This window comes from Macrobrachium nipponense, chromosome 9 (assembly GCF_015104395.2).
Source record: "Macrobrachium nipponense isolate FS-2020 chromosome 9, ASM1510439v2, whole genome shotgun sequence".
NCBI classification, from domain to species: domain Eukaryota; kingdom Metazoa; phylum Arthropoda; class Malacostraca; order Decapoda; family Palaemonidae; genus Macrobrachium; species Macrobrachium nipponense.
Window position 1 is genome coordinate 26,002,617 of NC_061110.1, and position 18,623 is coordinate 26,021,239.

Sequence of the window (18,623 nt, forward strand, 5' to 3'; positions counted from 1 at the left end):
GCCGCAGGGGACGATCTCGGCCAGGTCTGGTACTCGCTGGGGCTCCAGGGGACACCGAGCGTTCAGGGGCTGCTCTACCATCTTGCGCAGGGTTCCAGGCCGGTAACCTATGGTCCGGAGACGCTGACGACCATTACTGTGTCGACGCCAGGGTATGCTGCTCCCCCTCATTTGGTTTATACGCAGCATGTGACCATGGTGACCATGACAGCTGCAGTGCAGGCTCCGCTGTTGGGTCTGCAGAGGAAGGACGGTCACCCTGCCGCCTGGTTTAGCCGCTCTCGCCCCAGCCCCTGATTTTCGGTGTCCCAAGAGCTCACCGCTTGATCTGCCGCCAGTACCCAGGATCCCCCCCCTAAGAAGTCTCGCTCTGAGACCTCTAAGGGTTTGTCCCACTCTGGTGGGACAGTTGGGGCTTCTGCTGGTCCTCCTGTTCCTTCGGGAACGGGGCCCGTCTCTCCTTACGCCAGGAAGAAGAAGATGGGGATCACATGAGTACCGGCTAACACCGGTACCTCCTCGCCTGGCGCCATAAGTTCTGCCTCGGCGCCAGGAACTGTCTCGGCCTCTCGGGTGCAAGAGGTACCGAGTGTACGGTCGCCCACGGGTGACCGTGCAGCCAGGGTCCAGGCAGCCGAGCCTGCTCGCCGCCAGGACCTAGGCACAGAGCAGAAGATTAGTGGGGGTTGCCCAGGCGACTCCCGCCAAGCCAGCGATCGCTCCCGTGGCAATCTGCCGGTCCCCTGGGTTGACGTGACGATCCCACCGGACCGTACGCGGGCTGAGGCGAGGAAGAGGTCCCCTCGGTCGCCAGGACCAGCCTCGGCTGGTCCAGGCACCGTGGCGCGCCGTGAGGACAGGCCTCGCTCCCACCGGGACTGGGCGGATAGGGGGACTGGCAGCAGCTCTCCTGACACTCGGGACTGTCGCCGTGGTTCACTGTCCAGCAGTTCTCCCCAGGGGAGCCGCGCGACTAGGCCTGCAGCTCGATTGTCACCGCGGGTTGGCGATCGCCTGCAACCCCCCCAGCATTCCGGTGGGCAGGGGGGGAGCTTCTCGCGGTCCCTCCACAAGGGACTACGAACCTGGCACGGTCCTAGGACCGACAAGATCGTACGCTCAAGTGGCAGGTGAGACCATGAGGGGTCTGTTGTGGTTCCTCCTGTGGAAGGAGGAGGGTCTCGGGAGGCATTCTCTTTGGATGGGCTTGACGGTCCATCTCCTCAGGACGCGGTCACTCCCGAGATCCAAAGGTCTTTCGTAGAGGTAATTGCACTGATTCGTCAGCACAATGACCTCAGGGAAGGATCGGCGCTTCCGCCCTCCGAGCCTACATCTAGGCTGGAGTCGTTCTCGGGTCCTAAGAAGGAACCCAGGATGACGGTGGGTCTGCCTTGATTAGCCTTGGCCGACAGTGTGCTGGGCCAAGTGGACTCTCTCGTCTTCGGACAGGAGGGATCGCCTCGGTCCGGTAGGTCATACAAGCTCCTCTTCCTCCTCCCCCCCCACTATGACAGAGGTGGTTCTACGTGCCTTTGGAGGACACTATGCCGTCCAAACAGGTTAACCCGGAGCTGGCAAGGCTAACTCCGTGGGTGTCTCTTCAACACCTGCTGTCAGAGAACCTCTGGTTCTCGCAGCAAGAGGCATTGGCATTGGAATCGACTGCCATGGCAGCATTCCAAGCAGTCTCCTGGTTAGACCTGTGGTCCCTCACAGTGTCTAAGGTCGCGGCCTCCTTGGGAAACATCACTCCCGAAGGAGACCCGGCTTTCGGGAGACTGTGCCAGTCTGGAGGTAGGGCGATTTCCTACCTGGCCCACCAGACAGCCAACCTGGTTCTGAGGCGTAGGGACGCAGTCCTCACTCGAGTGACCAGGTTGGCAGGGCGTGAGGTGGCTTTGGGTCTGCGGAACAGACCGGTGCTGAGTTCCCCCTCTCTCTTCCCCAGAGAGATGGTGGATGCTGCCGTGGAACAACGGCGCACTGATGACAGCGACCACTTAGTACACCAGGCAGTCTCAAAGGCGGCTGGGCAGCCTCGAGCCACTGCGGCTAAGCCCAAGAGCTTGGCTAGCACTTCCTCTGCAGCTAAGACGACAGCCTCGTCAAAGCCAAGAGGAAAGACTCAACCTTCGACATCTTCTGTAAGGAGTTATTGTCACCAGCCCTCCTTTTCCCGAGGAGGAGCCGGGAAGAAGTCGAAGAGAGGGAAACGCTAGGGACGGCGTTCCCCCTCACCTGCTGCCAGAAGTGGAGGGGTGCCTAGCGAGCCATTGGGCAACTTGGCAGTGCTACGGAGCTGAGACTTGGATAGTGGATGTCCTTCGGGAGGGATATCTAATACCCTTTGAGTCGCGGTCACCCCTCACCTCCAACCCAGTCCATCTTCAGACGTACGTTCCCGGTTCTGCCAGGGACGTGGCGCTTCGGCAGGAAGTGGAAGCCATGCTGAGCAAACGAGCTGTGGAGATCATATGGAATCAGTCGCCGGGCTTCTACAGTCGACTTTTCCTGGTGGAGAAGTCCTCGGGGGGCTGGCGCCCGGTGATAGATCTCTCTCCCTTGAACCGATTCATTCGGCAGACTCAGTTCACGATGAAAACGACATGTTCAGTGCTCAAGTCCATAAGTGAGAACGACTTCATGCTTTCGGTGGACCTGAAGGTCATGTATTTTCAGATACCGATCCATCAGTCCTCCAGGACGTACCTCCGCTTCATCCTCGATGGGACGGTGTACCAATTCAGGGCACTTTGTTTCGGTCTCTCAACCGCCCCACAGGTGTTCACGCGAGTGTTAACTCTGGTGTCGGCTTGGGCCCATTCGGTATCTAGAGGTATCTCGACGATTGATTGGTCCTGGCAAGCTCCCGCTCGCAGTTGCTACAGGACAGGGATCGACTCCTCGAGTTCTGCTGCGATCTTGGGATCGTGGTGAATTTCGAGAAGTAAGATCTCGAGCCCAAGCAGAGGATGAAGTACCTGGGCATGCTGATCGATACGGTAGCAGGGCGAGTCTTCCCCCCCAGACTCATGGATCAGCAGCTTCAGGGAGGCAGCTGGATGGTTCCTGTCCCCACAGGAGCAGCCAGCTCAGCAGTGGCAGGTCGTGATTGGTCACCTGTTGTCTCTCAAGAAGTTAGTCCCTCACGGGTGTCTTCACCTACGGTTTCTTCAGTGGAGGCTAAAGGAGAGTTGGTCACAGGCAAGAGACTCGCTGTACTTTTCCGTGTCTCTCACGGAGGTGGTGAGGCAGGACCTAGCCTAGTGACTGGACGACGGGAACCTCGTCAGAGAAGTGCCTTTTCGCACTCTCCCCCCAGAGATGTTGCTGTTTTCAGACGCGTCGACCGATGGATGGGGAGCACACCTGGAGGAGTTGCTGGCTGCGGTTGTGTGGGATCATCACGGCAAGCACCTTCACATCAACGTCCTGGAGCTTAAGGCAGCGTTTCTAGCACTCCAAGAGTTCCAGGACAGTCTGATGGGACACTCAGTGGTGTTGAGCGACAATACCATGGTAGTGGCGTACGTCTACAAACAGGGGGCCTAGTGTCCCTCCCGTTGCACCAGTTGACATTGCAGGTGCACGAGTGGGCCGTGGCTCGGTAGAGCTGTCAGCTCGCTACATTCCAGGCAAGGAGAACGTAGTGGCAGACAAGCTCAGCCGTCAGAATCAGGTGATAGGAACCAAGTGGTCCCTTCACCCAGACGTGGCGGAATGGTTCTTCAACCTGTGCTGGTCACCGCGAATCTTCGGATGATTCTGGTGGCACCCAAATGGCCCCAGGCCGTTTGGTATCCAGACCTGCTGGCTCTGCTTGCCGAAGCACCAAGAGAGAATCCTCCCTGGCACAAACTCCTGTGCCAGCCACACGTGGAACAGTACCACCGATCGTTTCGATCCCTGTCTCTTCACGGCTGGCTGTTATTCACCATCTCTTGCGAGCAAGAGGCTTTTCTTGCCGAGCAGCAACAGAGATGGCTGGGTACCTCAGGCAAGTCCTCTGCAGCTGCGTACCAGGGGAAGTGGTCCGTCTTCAGCAGGCAGCGGATTTCTTCGTCTTCCTTCGCAGAGAGAAGCTCCTCTCCGTCTCTAAAATTAAAGGCTACAGAGCCGCCCTGGCCCTAGTCCTTAAACTGCAGGGAATGGATATCTCCACCTCTTTCGAGATCAACCTTCTAATGAAGAGCTTCGAGAGGTCTTGCCCACCCAGGGAACTCAGGCTCTCGGGGTGGGATGTGACGCTCATCCTTAGGAGTTTGACTTGAAGACCCTTCGAGCCACTCCGAGAGTCATCAACAGGGATCTGACCCTCAAAACCCTCTTCTTGCTGGCCCTGGCATCGGCGAAGAGAGTAGGGGAACTTCATGGTCTTTCCATTGATGTATAGCATACGAGGGGATGGGGATCTGTGACGCGATTTCGTCCCGGACTTCGTAGCGAAGACTCAGAACCCTTCAGTCCCTGACGACCGGTTCGAGTCATTCACGATCCCCTCCTTGAAGGACTTCACCAACGATGATGCGGATGAGATGCTGCTTTGTCCTGTGAGGGTGCTACGGCGCTATCTGAAGAGAACTCGGCACCTCAGGCCTGAGTGTTGATGCCTCTTCGTTAGCACTGGGGTTACCAAGAAGGTGGTGTTCAAGAACACTCTTTCTTTCTGGCTTCGTGAGGTGATCAGGAGGGCATACGCTGCGGATAGGAGTGACGACACCCGTACCCTTCGTCCGAGAGCCCACGAATTCAGAGATATTGGTCCAACCCTTGCGTTCCGCAAGAATTTCTTCGTGGCACAGGTGCTGAAGGCAGGGGTTTGGGCCAACCAGACCACCTTCACATCTTTCTATCTTCGGGATATCGCCCACAGGTCCTTGGACACCTTCTCCTTGGGACCCGTGGTGGCTGCTCAACAAGTTGTGTAGCTTACTCAGCTCCTGAGTGGACAGAACAGCATCGCATGCTTGTGTGACTGCATGAATGGACGAGTGAAAGAGAGTGTGACTGGCTTCTCTTCCTCCTCTTTTCTCTCCTCTACCTGTGGGCAGAGGGCCATGGTCATCACTATGCTGGACAGGAGGCAGATGCAGGTAAGCTATGCAACTGAGCTCCGTCCTATCCCTTTCAGTAGGGATAGGAGCGGTTATCCACCACTCCCCTAACAAGGGAGAAAGTGGATGCCAACGAGAGACAAACCCATGACCTTATATTTAGCTCTTGAAGTAGGAACTAGTTCTTGCTTGCTATTCATAAGAGGCACGCTTGCCTCCCTCTTATGAATTTGATCCAGAGGTCTGACCACTGATCCTGCGGTGCACACCCCGATCAGCTGGACAGAGGCTAGGATCCCTCCCCCTGCTCTTACGACCAGAGAGGAAACCAAGGTCGTACGAACACCTACAAATAGATCAGAAGTTAGGATATTTTTTATGTGCTAATATTGTTTAAGGACCGATGGTTTGTATTATGTATCGGAACAAATCACAATGTCGAAAATTGTATTTTTCCTAACTATACAAACCTGAGGTCCTTTACACATAGTCCTACCTCATGCCACCCCTCACTCTGTTCATAAGACTCAGATTCCACCCACCAATAAGTGAGTCTTCCTATTGTTTCCTGTTTCCTGGGCCTAAAGCAAAGTGAAGCTTCACCTCCCAGTCGGCCGGGACACCAGACTGTCGGACAAGCAGTTAACTATCGAACCTCCTTGTTCAAAGCTTACAACCGGTTCCAGCTGCCGCTGATTACATTCCTATTGTGAAAGGACCTCAGGTTTGTATAGTTAGGAAAAATACAATTTTCGACAAATTGTGATTTTAAATTATTTTTAATAGGCAGAACCCAAAGGCTTTGTGTTGATGGCAGGCATAGCAGCATTAGTAATGTCATTCTAGGTGTTCCTCAGGCAGTGTTATTGCCATTTATTACAATGGCCTGCACTGTATTCAAGGTCTTAACATGTAATACCTGATTTTAGGCCAGGTTTTTGCACTGATTCCAAAAATCATGCTCATTTTACTCAATCAGATCAAATTAATGAAATATTAGCACATAAAAAATATCCTAACTTCTGATCTATTTGTAGGTGAATGAAAAACAATACAGTACTATTGGCATACAGTGTCATCAGGTGAATCTTCATACCACCAATGGCATTCTGTATGACTTGGATATTGTATATACCAGTGTTGTCCAAACATTTTCACCTATTGTACCCATTATTACCTTCTCCTACTGTTACGTACCACCCCCCCTTGCCCACCATGGCTGACCAAACTCAGTTTTATTTAGGATAATTATGCAAATAGCATATTAATTATGAAAAGACTGCATTATAGGAGTGTTGGTCAATAAATTCAAATTTATTACACAAATAAAAATGAAGATTTAATAACAAAATGCTTGAAAATTACTTACGCAACTTAATGTGAGATTTGAGGCTGATGTTCACTGATGGGATGTTTCTGTTGTGTGTGTGTGTTCCTTGTTTGTTCACGTACCCTCATGATCTATGTTGCGGACCCCAGTTTGGACAACACTGGTATATACAATGGGTGGGCTGTGACCACACATGTACAGACTCATTCCAGCAGTCATTTGTGATACAAGAATGACCAGCAAATCAGTGTCTGTATTAATCACACCAACTGGCTTTGATTCTGACCTCACATGTGTTAATCTAGTTGTAGCATTAAAGAAAATAGGCTCTGCAGTGGAGGCTGAAAGAGTTCTGATCCCCAGTGGGAGATTCTGGCGAGCACAAGACGGTCAAAGAAAGACCGACGCATCAAAAAGGTCCCAAGCCCAGTCGGTGACCAGCTTTCACCTCGTGTGTGCATAAGTTGCCAGATGCCACAGATTACATGCTTTACAATCTTTTATTGTTTTAACAGGTTTCCAGCTGGTGCTGTAAGATTATCTTGGATTTTGTGGTAAACCTGGAGAAGTCCAATCTGCTTCCCAGCCAGAGGATTCTTTACCTGGGTAGTATATCTATAGATACGGCAGCATCAAGAGTTTTTCTGTCGGACAAGAGGTTGCAAAAGCTCAGGTCTGTGGCACGCTCTTCCTTTCACAGGCTGAATAGCCAGCTCACCAGTGGCATGTTCTTCTTAGGATCTTGTCATCTCTCAGAAAGCTGGTCCCTCATGGTCAACTCCACCTTCACTCTCTGCTGTTGGATTTTTGGTCCCCAGCAGGAGATTCTGGAGAGCGCAAAAGCAAGACTAATCCCCAAGGCAGTCAAAAAAAGACTGACATGTCACGAGGTCTCAAGCCTGGTCGGTGACCAGCTTCCACCTCATATATGCATGAGTTGCCAGCTACCAAAGATTCCTTGCTTTACAATCTTTGATTGATTTAACCGGTTTACAGCTGGCACTAAAAGTTTATCCTATTGTTAAGACTGAAGGTTTGTTAGCTATGAAAAATACAAATTGATTAAAAATTTGTCATTTCTGCAGGCAGATTTCCCTTTAGTGTCCATGGTTCATCTCAGAAGATCTAAGGAAAGATGGGGAAATTCTTTTATTCTAAATTTCTTCATATAGTCAATGAAATTTTTTTGAAAGGGGAAGGGCCAGGGAAGAGCAGTTACGGAAAATTGCATTCCTAGATACTGTGCTACCAAGGCTAAGAATGTAGTACATATAGGGCATTCCTGATTACTGTGTCATAGAGAGTAAGAGCAGTAAGGAAAAAATACAGCATTGCTAAATACTGTACTACTATCAAAAGCTACATTCCTTGAACTCCTTCCTCTTTTTGAGGTCAGAAATAATCATTGACATAAACTACTTACTGTTTGCTTTTGGTAAATTTGGTTTGATTTTATTTAAAACTGATCCAGATTGTTAGTTGTATTAGATAAATGTTTATTAAACCTTTAACATATATATACTAACTGATTATATTGTAAAACCTATCAAATGTATTTTTCAGCTTGCACTATACTCACGACAACCATCATTTGTGCGGCATCACCGAAAGCGGAACTTTGCTGGTGTGGGAATCCTCACTTGTCAAAACTAAAATGCCAAAATTCATTACAGTTCCTGCAGTCTGAAATGGTTCTATGAATTTCTGTAACTGTACTACTCCTTTATTGGACTGTCGTTTGTATATATGATTTGTAAATAATTCTTTTTAATACGTATTAGATTTTTCTATTAAAAGTCTCAAGTTTCTGATCAATAGAATCTCGCATACAGTAATTACAAAATTTGTAATTAGCCTGTAATAATTTATTGCCTTTCTAAGATGTTTTATAGGATTATTGTGCTTCCATTATCTTCAGTATTATCCGACATTGTCATAAGGCTATTGTACTTGATTGTTATGTACATTAATTTTTATTTTTTTTCTCTTGTAAATGATCTGCTTGAAAAGAAGTATACTTTTAACTGGTAATGTAATGATGAATAAAAGACTAAGAGTTCTATTATTTTCTGTACAAAATAACATTATCTAATACCATAAATGGTTTCTGAACCACAAACAGTAATTTCAGTTGTTACTGCAAGTGTACTTTAGTAGAATTTACTGTTTAAAATCTCTAGTCTGTAAGTTCATGTTATTTGTAAAATGGAACACATTAAAATGTGTATGGTCCCACTTATGGTGCCATGTCACACTAGTCTTTAGTCAAATTACAAATTCAGTATATTTGTACACATAATTATATACTCAAGTATAGGAACAAACACCCATTTAGGTGTAAATTTAGTATACATGAGAGTGGATGTTGGTTACTCTACTGTATAAATATATACGTACTTTACAGTATATACTTATGTGTGTTGTGGAAGTATGAGCAGCTACCTCCCAGTCAGTGTGATATGTTTGTGATGTAAAACCAGTAATCAGAGTAATTATAAGAGTATTTTTTCAGGTACTGTATTTGATAAATAGCAGAATACATATCATATAATTCCTAAAAGAAATTATTAGTTTATTAAATCTGTGGTAATGATATACTTTGTTTATTGTGTACATTTATAATTTTTAACTCCTATATGTTATTTATTTAGGTTTATAACATTCCATTGATTTGTTGATCTTTCCATATTCCAAGTATTTTCGAAATATTTCTTTTAAATGCACAAATTAAATTCATAGAGGTAGCTTTCATTCTTTGCACTGAATTAACACCAAAACATGAATTATTTTATGAAGTCTTGTCAGAGTAAATATGCTAGTCAGGATTCAACAGGATGTATTGTTTTGATTCTACAATTGAAGCAAAGTTTTAATTTATTAAACTGCAAGGTAAAGGCACAAAAGTAAATTTTTGTCACATTAGATTTAACTGTAATTTTTATATTGATTTTATAGTCGCAGTAGAAATATCTGAATAGATTTTACCCAAGTTTTATTTTTATCGTTTCAATATATCAATGATGTTATATTTTATCAATGATGTTATATTTTTCTTTTATATGAAAGTACTAATGCAGTGCATATTACAGTAGGTACTGTGTAGTTATATTCCTTGATTTTATGAGAACACTTGGTATCTCAGTATTTTCAGTTAACTCTCTTATTTTTACAGTGTCTCATTCAAAAATGTATAAATGTATTTGCTACATCATGAATGTTTTCCCATATTTTTTAATATTGGTGCCATCCATATACAGGCACCATCATTTTTCTTGTTTTACTATATTTCAGGTTTTAGTTAATTTTTTTTATCAACAATTAATGGTAGCCTAAAGTCATTATAAAAAAAGTTTAGCATCATAAAACAGCACACAGTGTGTTGAGCAATAGAATCATATGGAGTGTGTCATCCAAAGTTTCAAGGTTATTTTGATGCATTATATATTCTGAAACAATCACTGCTACTGCCTCAGGTACCACCCCTTCATTTTAACTTTTCTAAAGCCAGCAGCTATTTTGGCATAGCATTTTTAACTTTGGCAAAAATGGCCTTTGGTGTTTATGAACAATGCCTTTCTGTTGTAATAATTTGTTGATGGCCAATAATCTGAAGAAAAATCTCTGACATGAATTGGTGTCCCTCTGGTATGAATGAAATCCTCACTTTATTAATTTATTTCATGTACAGATGATCTTATATGCAGCAGATTTTGTGAGAGAAAACAAGGAACAGGAAGTTCCATTGTTTTTTTAATTGTAAATTTTATTTGAGCACCTTGTTGCCACTGGTAGTTAACTTCATATGAAGTGTTTTGCTTGCAGGCTTAGTTCTTTGTCAGGTCATTAAATACAGCTGTATTACATTCCCTCCAAACTTAGATGACCAGTGGTATTAGAATTCTCAGTAATGTATTATTTTCAAATTTTTGTAGATAGCATTGTGGAAAATGTCTGAAGTTTACACACAACTTTAGCACATTGTGAATATTTTATGCAAATTGAATATTATATAAACCAAAATGTACTGTACTTAGCTTTTGAATATACCTGGTTTGTATTTTTTGCTGTGTAATTATTGCTCAAGTTTAATTTTAATTGGAATGACTGTACAGATTGATGTTTTATTTTTATGTAAATAGAATTTAATTATGGTAGATAGTATTATTAATGTTGATTAGGGTGAACATTTTTCCACCTTTATGTAAAATTGGTAATAAAGGCTTCTTTTCTTATAACAACAATTGTGCGTACCAAGTGTGCCTGTATGTTCAAAGTTTTGCGGTAGTTTCTGTAGCTTCCCATATGTGATAATTATATTAAGAAAATTTAATTTGTTAATACCATAGTTTATTCCAACTGATACATTTTTTTATTCAATTGTCCTAAGTTTTGCTGCATTGGTTTATGTACTGTGATATTTTTTTTACCTATATTGTAATTAGATGTCATACATCGTGAATGTCAGCAAGGCTGTAACATGAGCGGGTTTAGCTTTTTTTTTCTTTCTTTCGTTCATTGTATGAAAGTTTGTTATATTTTTTGCTTATCATGCAGCTAGATTCACTGATGTTCATAGTTACTATCTGGGAAGGGTTATGTTAAAGGCTGATATATACCAGGAGCTCTTAAAATAATTTTTTAAAATCTGAATTTATCTCAAAAATTGCATTTTAAATCAGTTTGTATTTTTCATAATTAACAAACCTTCGGTCTTAGTGGAAGGATAAATTCTCTGGCGCCAGCTGCAGTCTGGTAAAAAATAACACAAGGAAATGGTGGCAACAGGCATCAGCCAGTAGGGGAGAAGGAAACTATGCGACTTGCTTTACTCCAGTTACACATCAATTCAGTTTCCTTCTATCCCAGGAAAAACTGAGGGGCGGCTGGAGGTGGACCGTATATGTTTAGACCGAAAGTTTGTTAGTTATGAAAAATACAAATTTATTTAAAATTTGTCATTTGTTCATATACAGAACAAACCTTGGCCTTAACATAAGGATGACTTACTCTTGGAGGGAGGATAAGAAAGACTCGGAATCACCTGGAAGTTCCAACCACCTGGGCTCACTTCCTGACCGTAGGAAGAAGTTATGAGACTGATCTATTGAGCATAGGTTACTGAACAGCCACACATATGGGCTAATAGAATATGAAGTACTTATCTCTTGTGTCTTGATGATGGTAATGAGCTGTAGAAGAAAACAAAACGTATGTTAGCCACCAATGTGTTTGTTGCCATTTTCCCTCTCCCCTTGTAAGAGAGAGGAATGGGAGTTGCTTCTACAAAGTATTTGTATTGTGTAAGAACAAACATAAAAAACTTTATAGAAGCTTGGTCACCTGCATATAACCATTCCCAGAATATGAGAATATTCTCTCTACTGCCTACTGGTAGACTAAAAAGAGAAAGGAAGACCGGTCATCTCATTCACTTTCACATCCAACATCATAGGTAGGTTAGATACTAACCGTCCCACCAGGGGCACTGGATGAACTACAAAACTTAAGCATCCACCGCCGGACCTGCCTCGGTGGCGTGATCGGTATGAACTTGACCTGCCAACCTCAGTGGCCAAAAGTTCGATTCTTGGGCATTACATTGAGGTGTGTGAGGTGTATTTTTGGTGATAGAAGTTCACTTTTTATGTGGTTTGGAAGTCATAAAGCCGTTGATCCCCTTGCTGAATAACCACTGGTTCCATGCAATATAAAAGCACAGTACAAACAAACCACTGGACCCAAAGACCTGTGGGAAACGTTCCGCAGCTAGAAGGATGTGAAGGTGGCTTGGCAAAGCCAGATTCCTTTCTTCAAAGTCCTGTGAACCAAGAAGTTCTTGAAATTTGATGGTAGAGCCTAGGCCCCTAACATCATGTACTCTTGCATGCACTGTATCAGCATCTGAATGTGAAGTGGAGGTTCCTAATCACTTCACATAACTAAAAGGAGATAGTATTCTTTGACACTTCTTTCTTGTTCCAGCCTGTGCTAACAGTGTTAGGCTATCAGGTTGGAGATGCCAGGTTCTGTTCAGATAGCTATGCAGTGCCTTGACAGGGCATAACAACTTATCTGGGTCACCAATAAAATCCTGGAGAGAGGGGATCAAGAAAGACTAATCTGTCATCATGAATAAAGAGAGAGATTTCGAGTTGGATATGAGGACCACGGAGTGTCCTGTCACCCTTTCTGGGAATTCCTTAAGTCTCTAGATTTATCACAATGCTTAAGCCATGACCAAATTGGAGTACACAATCTCCATCTTGAATCAGCTTTACTTGACAATTTGCCAGTCGTCAAGGTATCTCAAGAAGAGAATACATGCAGTCCCCTGTTATTGGCAGAAGTTTTGTTCTCGGCTGACGAGTGAAAACCGTCATTAACCCTTAAACGCCGAAGCGGTAAAAATAAAAAACACCCCCGAATTCCGGAGCTGGTTTTGAGTGAGCGCGGAAGCGGAAAAAATAATTTTTTCAAAAAATCACAGCACGCTTAGTTTTGAAGATTAAGAGTAAATTTTGGCTCCTTTTTTTGTCATTGCCTGAAATTTAGTATGCAATCATCAGAAATGAAAAATAATATCATTATCATATGTAAATAATGCGATATATGGTAGCGAAAAAAAAAATTCATACATAATTGTATTAAAATCACGCTGTGAAAAAAACGGTAAAAGCTAACGAGTTTCTTTTTTTTTCATTGTATTGTACACTAAATTGCAATCATTTTGATATATAATACATTGTAAAACAATAAAAGCAACACCGGAAAAATATTATCACAAAATTATGTACGAATTCGTAACTCGCAGACGTAAAAAATTGTTTTTTTTTAAATTCACCATAAATCTAAATATTGTTCTAGAGACTTCCAATTTGTTTCAAAATGAATACAAATGATTGAATATTACGATACTGTAAGAGTTTTAGCTTACAATTGCGTTTTTCGACCATTTCGGTAGAGTCAAAGTTGACCGAACGTGGTTTTTTTTCTATTTACTGTGATTTATATGCAAATATTTCGAAAATGAGAAAAGCTACAACCTTCAAATATTTTTCCTTTTATTTTACATGAAATTGCACACATTTTCATATATAAAACTCTATGAAATGCCTAATATGAAACGGAGCAAATTTTCCGAGAATTCGATGTACGCAATTCGGAGATTTATGGCGGAGAATCCGCGCGCGGAGGGAAGGAAAGTTTTTTCATAAATTCACCATAAATCGAAATATTGTGCTAGAGACTTCAAATTTGTTGCAAAATGAAGGTAAATGATTGAATATTACTAAAATATAAGAGTTTTAGCTTACAATTGCGTTTTTTGACCATTTCGGTAGAGTCAAAGTTGACCGAACGTGGTTTTTTTTTTTTATTTATCGTGATTTATATGCAAATATTTCGAAAATGAGAAAAGCTACAACCTTCAATTATTTTACGTTGTATTCTACATGAAATTGCGCACATTTTCATATATAAAACTTTATGTAACGGCTAATTTAAAATTGTGCAAACATTACCACAATCGCACGTATAATTTTTTCGGAAGAGTTACTGCACGGACGTAAGGAAAATGTTATTTTTTTCATAAATTCACCATAAATAGAAATATTGTGCTAGAGACTTCCAATTTGTTACAAAATGAAGGTAAATGATTGAATATTACTAAAATATAAGAGTTTTAGCTTACAATTGCGTTTTTCGACCATTTCAGTAGAGTCAAAATTGAATGAAGGTTGAAAATTTGTCACTTATCATTTTTTATATGAAAATATTTCAAAACTGATAAAAGCTACAACCATGGGTTGTTTTTAGTTGTATTGTGCATGAAATTGCGCACATTTCTATATATAAAACTTTATGTAACGGCTAATTTTAAAATGGTGCAAACATTACCACAATCGCATGTATGATTTTTTTCGGAAGAGTTACCGCGCGGACGTAAGGAAAAAGTTTTTTCATAAATTCACCATAAATCGAAATATTGTGCTAGAGACTTCCAATTTGTTGCAAAATTAAGGTAAATAGTTGAATATTACTACAATATAAGCGTTTTAGCTTACAATTGCGTTTTTCGACCATTTCGGTAGAGTCAAAGTTGACCGAAGGTTGAAATTTTGGCACTTATCGTTATTTATATGGAAATATTTCAAAACTGATAAAAGGTACAATCATGAGTATTTTTTTGTTGCATTATAAATGAAATTTCGCACATTTTCATATATAATACTTCATGTAACGGATTATTTAAAACGGTGCAAAAATTATGTCAAAGTGACGAAATAATTTTTGTGATTTGTCACTGATACTTTTTAGTGTGATAAGAAAGAAATTCGCGCTTGCGCGCCTGCGTAACGATTGTAAACAAAACAACGCCTTGATCCGTGAACTCCCAGCATCCCCCAAGGCGTGTGATACAAAAGTTTTCGGCTGGTAGGCCTATAAGTATTTTTCCGCGAATTTTTAAAAAAACTTTTTTGAGCCGACGTATGGTACGTCCATTCGGAAATCGGGGGAGATTTTGACTCGACGTTTAATACGTCCATTCGGCGTTTAAGGGTTAATGGCGCCTCTATAAAGTATGTTATGGCACCATAACTCTATTATTAGCACCTTATGGCACTATAAATCGCCAATTTTATGGTGCTAGACAAGCTCCATAAAACCGGATCGCCATTAACCTAGTCCGCTGATAACCGGGGACTGCCTGTACTGTGAGAATAAGCCCAAGTTGAGACTAGGGTGAACACTTTTATACACCTGTGGGCTGTTGATAGGGCGAAGCAAAGGACCTTGAATTGGTAGATTGGTAGACTATCTATCCAAGGCTGAAGTGAAAAAACTTCCTGGATGATTGGTGAATTGGAATCTGGAAGTAGCATCCTTCCTGACTGCTGCAAGGATGGTGCGTGGGGTTTCCATCCTTAATCAAGTCTTCCTGATGAAAATATTGACAGTCGACAGGTCTATTACAGGCAGTCCCTGATTATGTGGGGGTGGGCTCCATTCCTGATGGCATAACGATAACTGAAAATCTGTGATAACCAAGGTCTCTGCTCCATACTGCAGCCAAGCTGCCCAATGGCTCACCAGACACCCACTCTATCATCCACCACCTCTTCTGGGTCTGAAATAGCGGGGTTGAAAGGAACGCTTTTGAGTTTTTTTTTTTTTTTTTTTCGTGGTACTGCCACACTTTGAGGTCTCTTAGGTGACATGTAACAACTAGATTGAGGTCTTTGTTTGGAAGTGCTAGCACAAGAAATGCCAGACAATTTCTTGATGATTATTGTTGTCTGCTCTATGCCTGTCACTTGCAGAGACAAGCTAATTCTGTAAGGCTGAATGGATTCTGTACTGACAAATTGCAAACTTTAGAAAGAGCAGCATCTCTTCTTTTTAGTAGCAAATTGGCCCACACATCAGCTGTTAAGTAAGCCATGTAAGAAATCATCCACCAACTGCACTCTCTTCAGTGTTGCCCATTGAAGAGGAAGAGATCTGAACCACTGTTGTTGCCCATAAATCAAGCCATGAGGTGGCCTGGAAAGCTGATGAAACAGTTCATTCCAAGGCAACCACTTCTTGGTGAGTGAAGGATGGACCCTCTGCTTTAATTTGGTCTAATGTAATGCTTGTGCTTTAATGAACCAGGTCTGGGTCAGCATGCTTAGAGCATAGTAATCACAAGGCACAAGGAAGACTTAGCCTCATTTTAGGTTCGACAAGAGCTTCAATGCCTGAAGTGTGACCTGATGAGGTACAAGTTTCTTCAACTAGGTCGTTACACCCATGAATAAGTTCAGTGAACTCAGCATATGTAGTCATAAACTCTTGATGATCCATATCTTCAATCTCTGGGCCACATAAATCATGGTCTAGTCTGTTGGCAGAGTCGGGGAGCCAGAAGTTCATCATTTAACACTGGAGTGTAGGCTTATTCAGGTCCCAGGACCTTCTTGGGAGCCCCTGTAGATCTATAGATCAGGAAGTAGTCTTGTCTTGAATCCAATCCCAGCTGCAGGAACAGGAGCGAGAACTACAATGAGTAGATTTATGTCTTGACTGGTTGCGCAGCCGTGTAGGGCTGTCATCTCTCAAAAAGTGCCATCAACCATGAGATCGGAAATGCAGACTAAAGTCACGGGTGTTTGTTGGTTTGTCATCCCTCAAGGCATGAACACAGCCATTGGCTGGGCTGACATGCCTTGCAGTTACAGCCAAGAGAGCGAGATAGTGTGTGGACAATCACCATCACTCTGTTGTAATGTGAAGGAGAGCCACAGCCATGTACCTAGAGTCACGACTGTGTGAGCAAGAGCGCTGCTCATTATTTCTCCTGGGAGAACGTGAGTGAGGAAGGTCAGTGTTCTGAGAAAGTTGCTTCACAGTCAACTTCTTAGCTGGGGCATTAAGATCCTTTCTACAGAATTGTTGGACAATTGATTCCTGTTCCGTGTAACGAGAAGGTCGTGGATCTGGTTCTAAAGCAGGAGACACAGACATGAACTACACTGATCACACGGCCATGTGAAGATGAACGAACGGCAACAACACTAACATGCTTGGAAGGCTGAGCATCAGGTGAAGATGAAAAACAGTGGTCCGAAGACTGCCTGCAAAACTTATTTATAGGAGAGACTATGAAATCCTTCTTCCTCCATCTGACAGGGATGGGCAAAATGGAAGACAAAGAAGAGGCAGGAGAAGACTAAGCCGAAGATGAGGATGGTGATCTGCGACATCTTTTCTTGGATATCGGAAGCTCAACACGGCCATACTTGAGAAAACACCTTCAACTCTGTCAATGAGAGCCTGGACAAGAGAGTCGGAGGGAGCAGACAGGAGATTTAAAGGAGGATGGCAAAGAAAACTGCCTGGAAGGAGATAGGTGTTGGGAGAGCTGTTGACAAATGGGACGACATCATGAAGACCATAGCTTTAGAAACAGCCCCAAGGAGAGCAGTTGGAAGTAGAGATGACATCACCGAAACTAAGATCTGGAAATTTAAGGTGAAAGTTGCCTTGGTACAAGATGACATGCAGTGAGACAAAAGGCCAGAAAGGGTTGGTACCCTTGATGCCAGACAATGCCCAACACTCAGACATCATCTGTGCATCTCTTCTTGAAGAAACGGGCAGCAACATTACAAATATGACATCCCAAACTGCCTCCCCCTCAAATCTTCTAAGGACAAAGCCCAAGAAGAATGAGAGGGAGAATAATCTTTATGAGAAGCAGCAGCAGCTAGAGGAGACTGGTAAGGAAGAGGCTGAACAAGAAGGAATCGGAACATCAGCCGTTAAAGGGGACAAGAAGTCTTCTCAAGGTGGTGCCTTTGAATTCCTCTTATGCTGACTCTTATTAGCAAACCTCTTCCAATGTTTAGGAGACCAAAAACAACACACAGAACAAAGGTTACTTACACTGCAAACGTTACACCTGCACCTACAGCAAGTGGGGTAAGGGTCAGTAGACAAAGAAGAAAAGTTTCAGGAACAAAGATTGCTACCATATCCAGGACAAGGTCTTTGATGCCTGGGAGGCTTACCTGAAGCATGGGCTTGCATTTGGCAAATGCAAGTAAAACACAGATCAAAAGTGCACACACACAAAAAAGTAGGCATATGCAGGCAGGAAGTGCAAAATAACCAGCTGCTTCTTACGAAAGATGGGCACCGAACTGTCTTGCTATGAAGATTAGAAACAGAATTGATGACGCGTAGCTAGGGTAAAGTAGGTTGGTTATCTTCCTCCTCCTCCCCTATTGGCTGATGCCTGTTGCCACCAATTCCTTGTGCTATTTTTAACCGGACTCCAGCTAAAACCAGAGAATTTATCCTTACATTAAGACCACAGTTTGTTACATATATGCACAACTACAAGTTGGTTATCATGATTGGAAAATGTAATATAACAAAAATGTATCTATGAGCATTCCAAGACAAGCAATGAAAGAAGAAATATATTTATTTGAAATGCTGCTCCAAACTATATTAAAAGTAAAGGGTTTAAAGATAATTGGAAGGTTAGTTTTAGAAGCTTGTATCATTACTCAAGTTACATAAAGCAATTGGCTTCTATGTTATGTTATCAGACATTCAAGAATACGTGTCAGGCCTTGAGTTTTTGGCTTCCAGTTGTTGTTGACATTACAGTTTTAAAATACAATAGTGCTTTAACATGTGTAGATTTGACGGCTATAATTATATCATTGCAATAAAACGTTAATGTT

The 18,623-nt window shown here is 43.0% G+C and overlaps 1 protein-coding gene across 1 annotated transcript in view; it reads left to right on the top strand.

Annotated features, from left to right (window-relative positions):
- Window positions 1-18,623, top strand: part of LOC135217916 (uncharacterized) — a gene marked incomplete in the record, with an annotated part of 536,838 nt that extends 518,215 nt beyond the window's left edge. Inside the window, 1 exon segment of the mRNA XM_064254001.1 lies at window positions 7,951-18,623. Coding sequence (XP_064110071.1) covers window positions 7,951-8,074 — 124 coding nt within the window.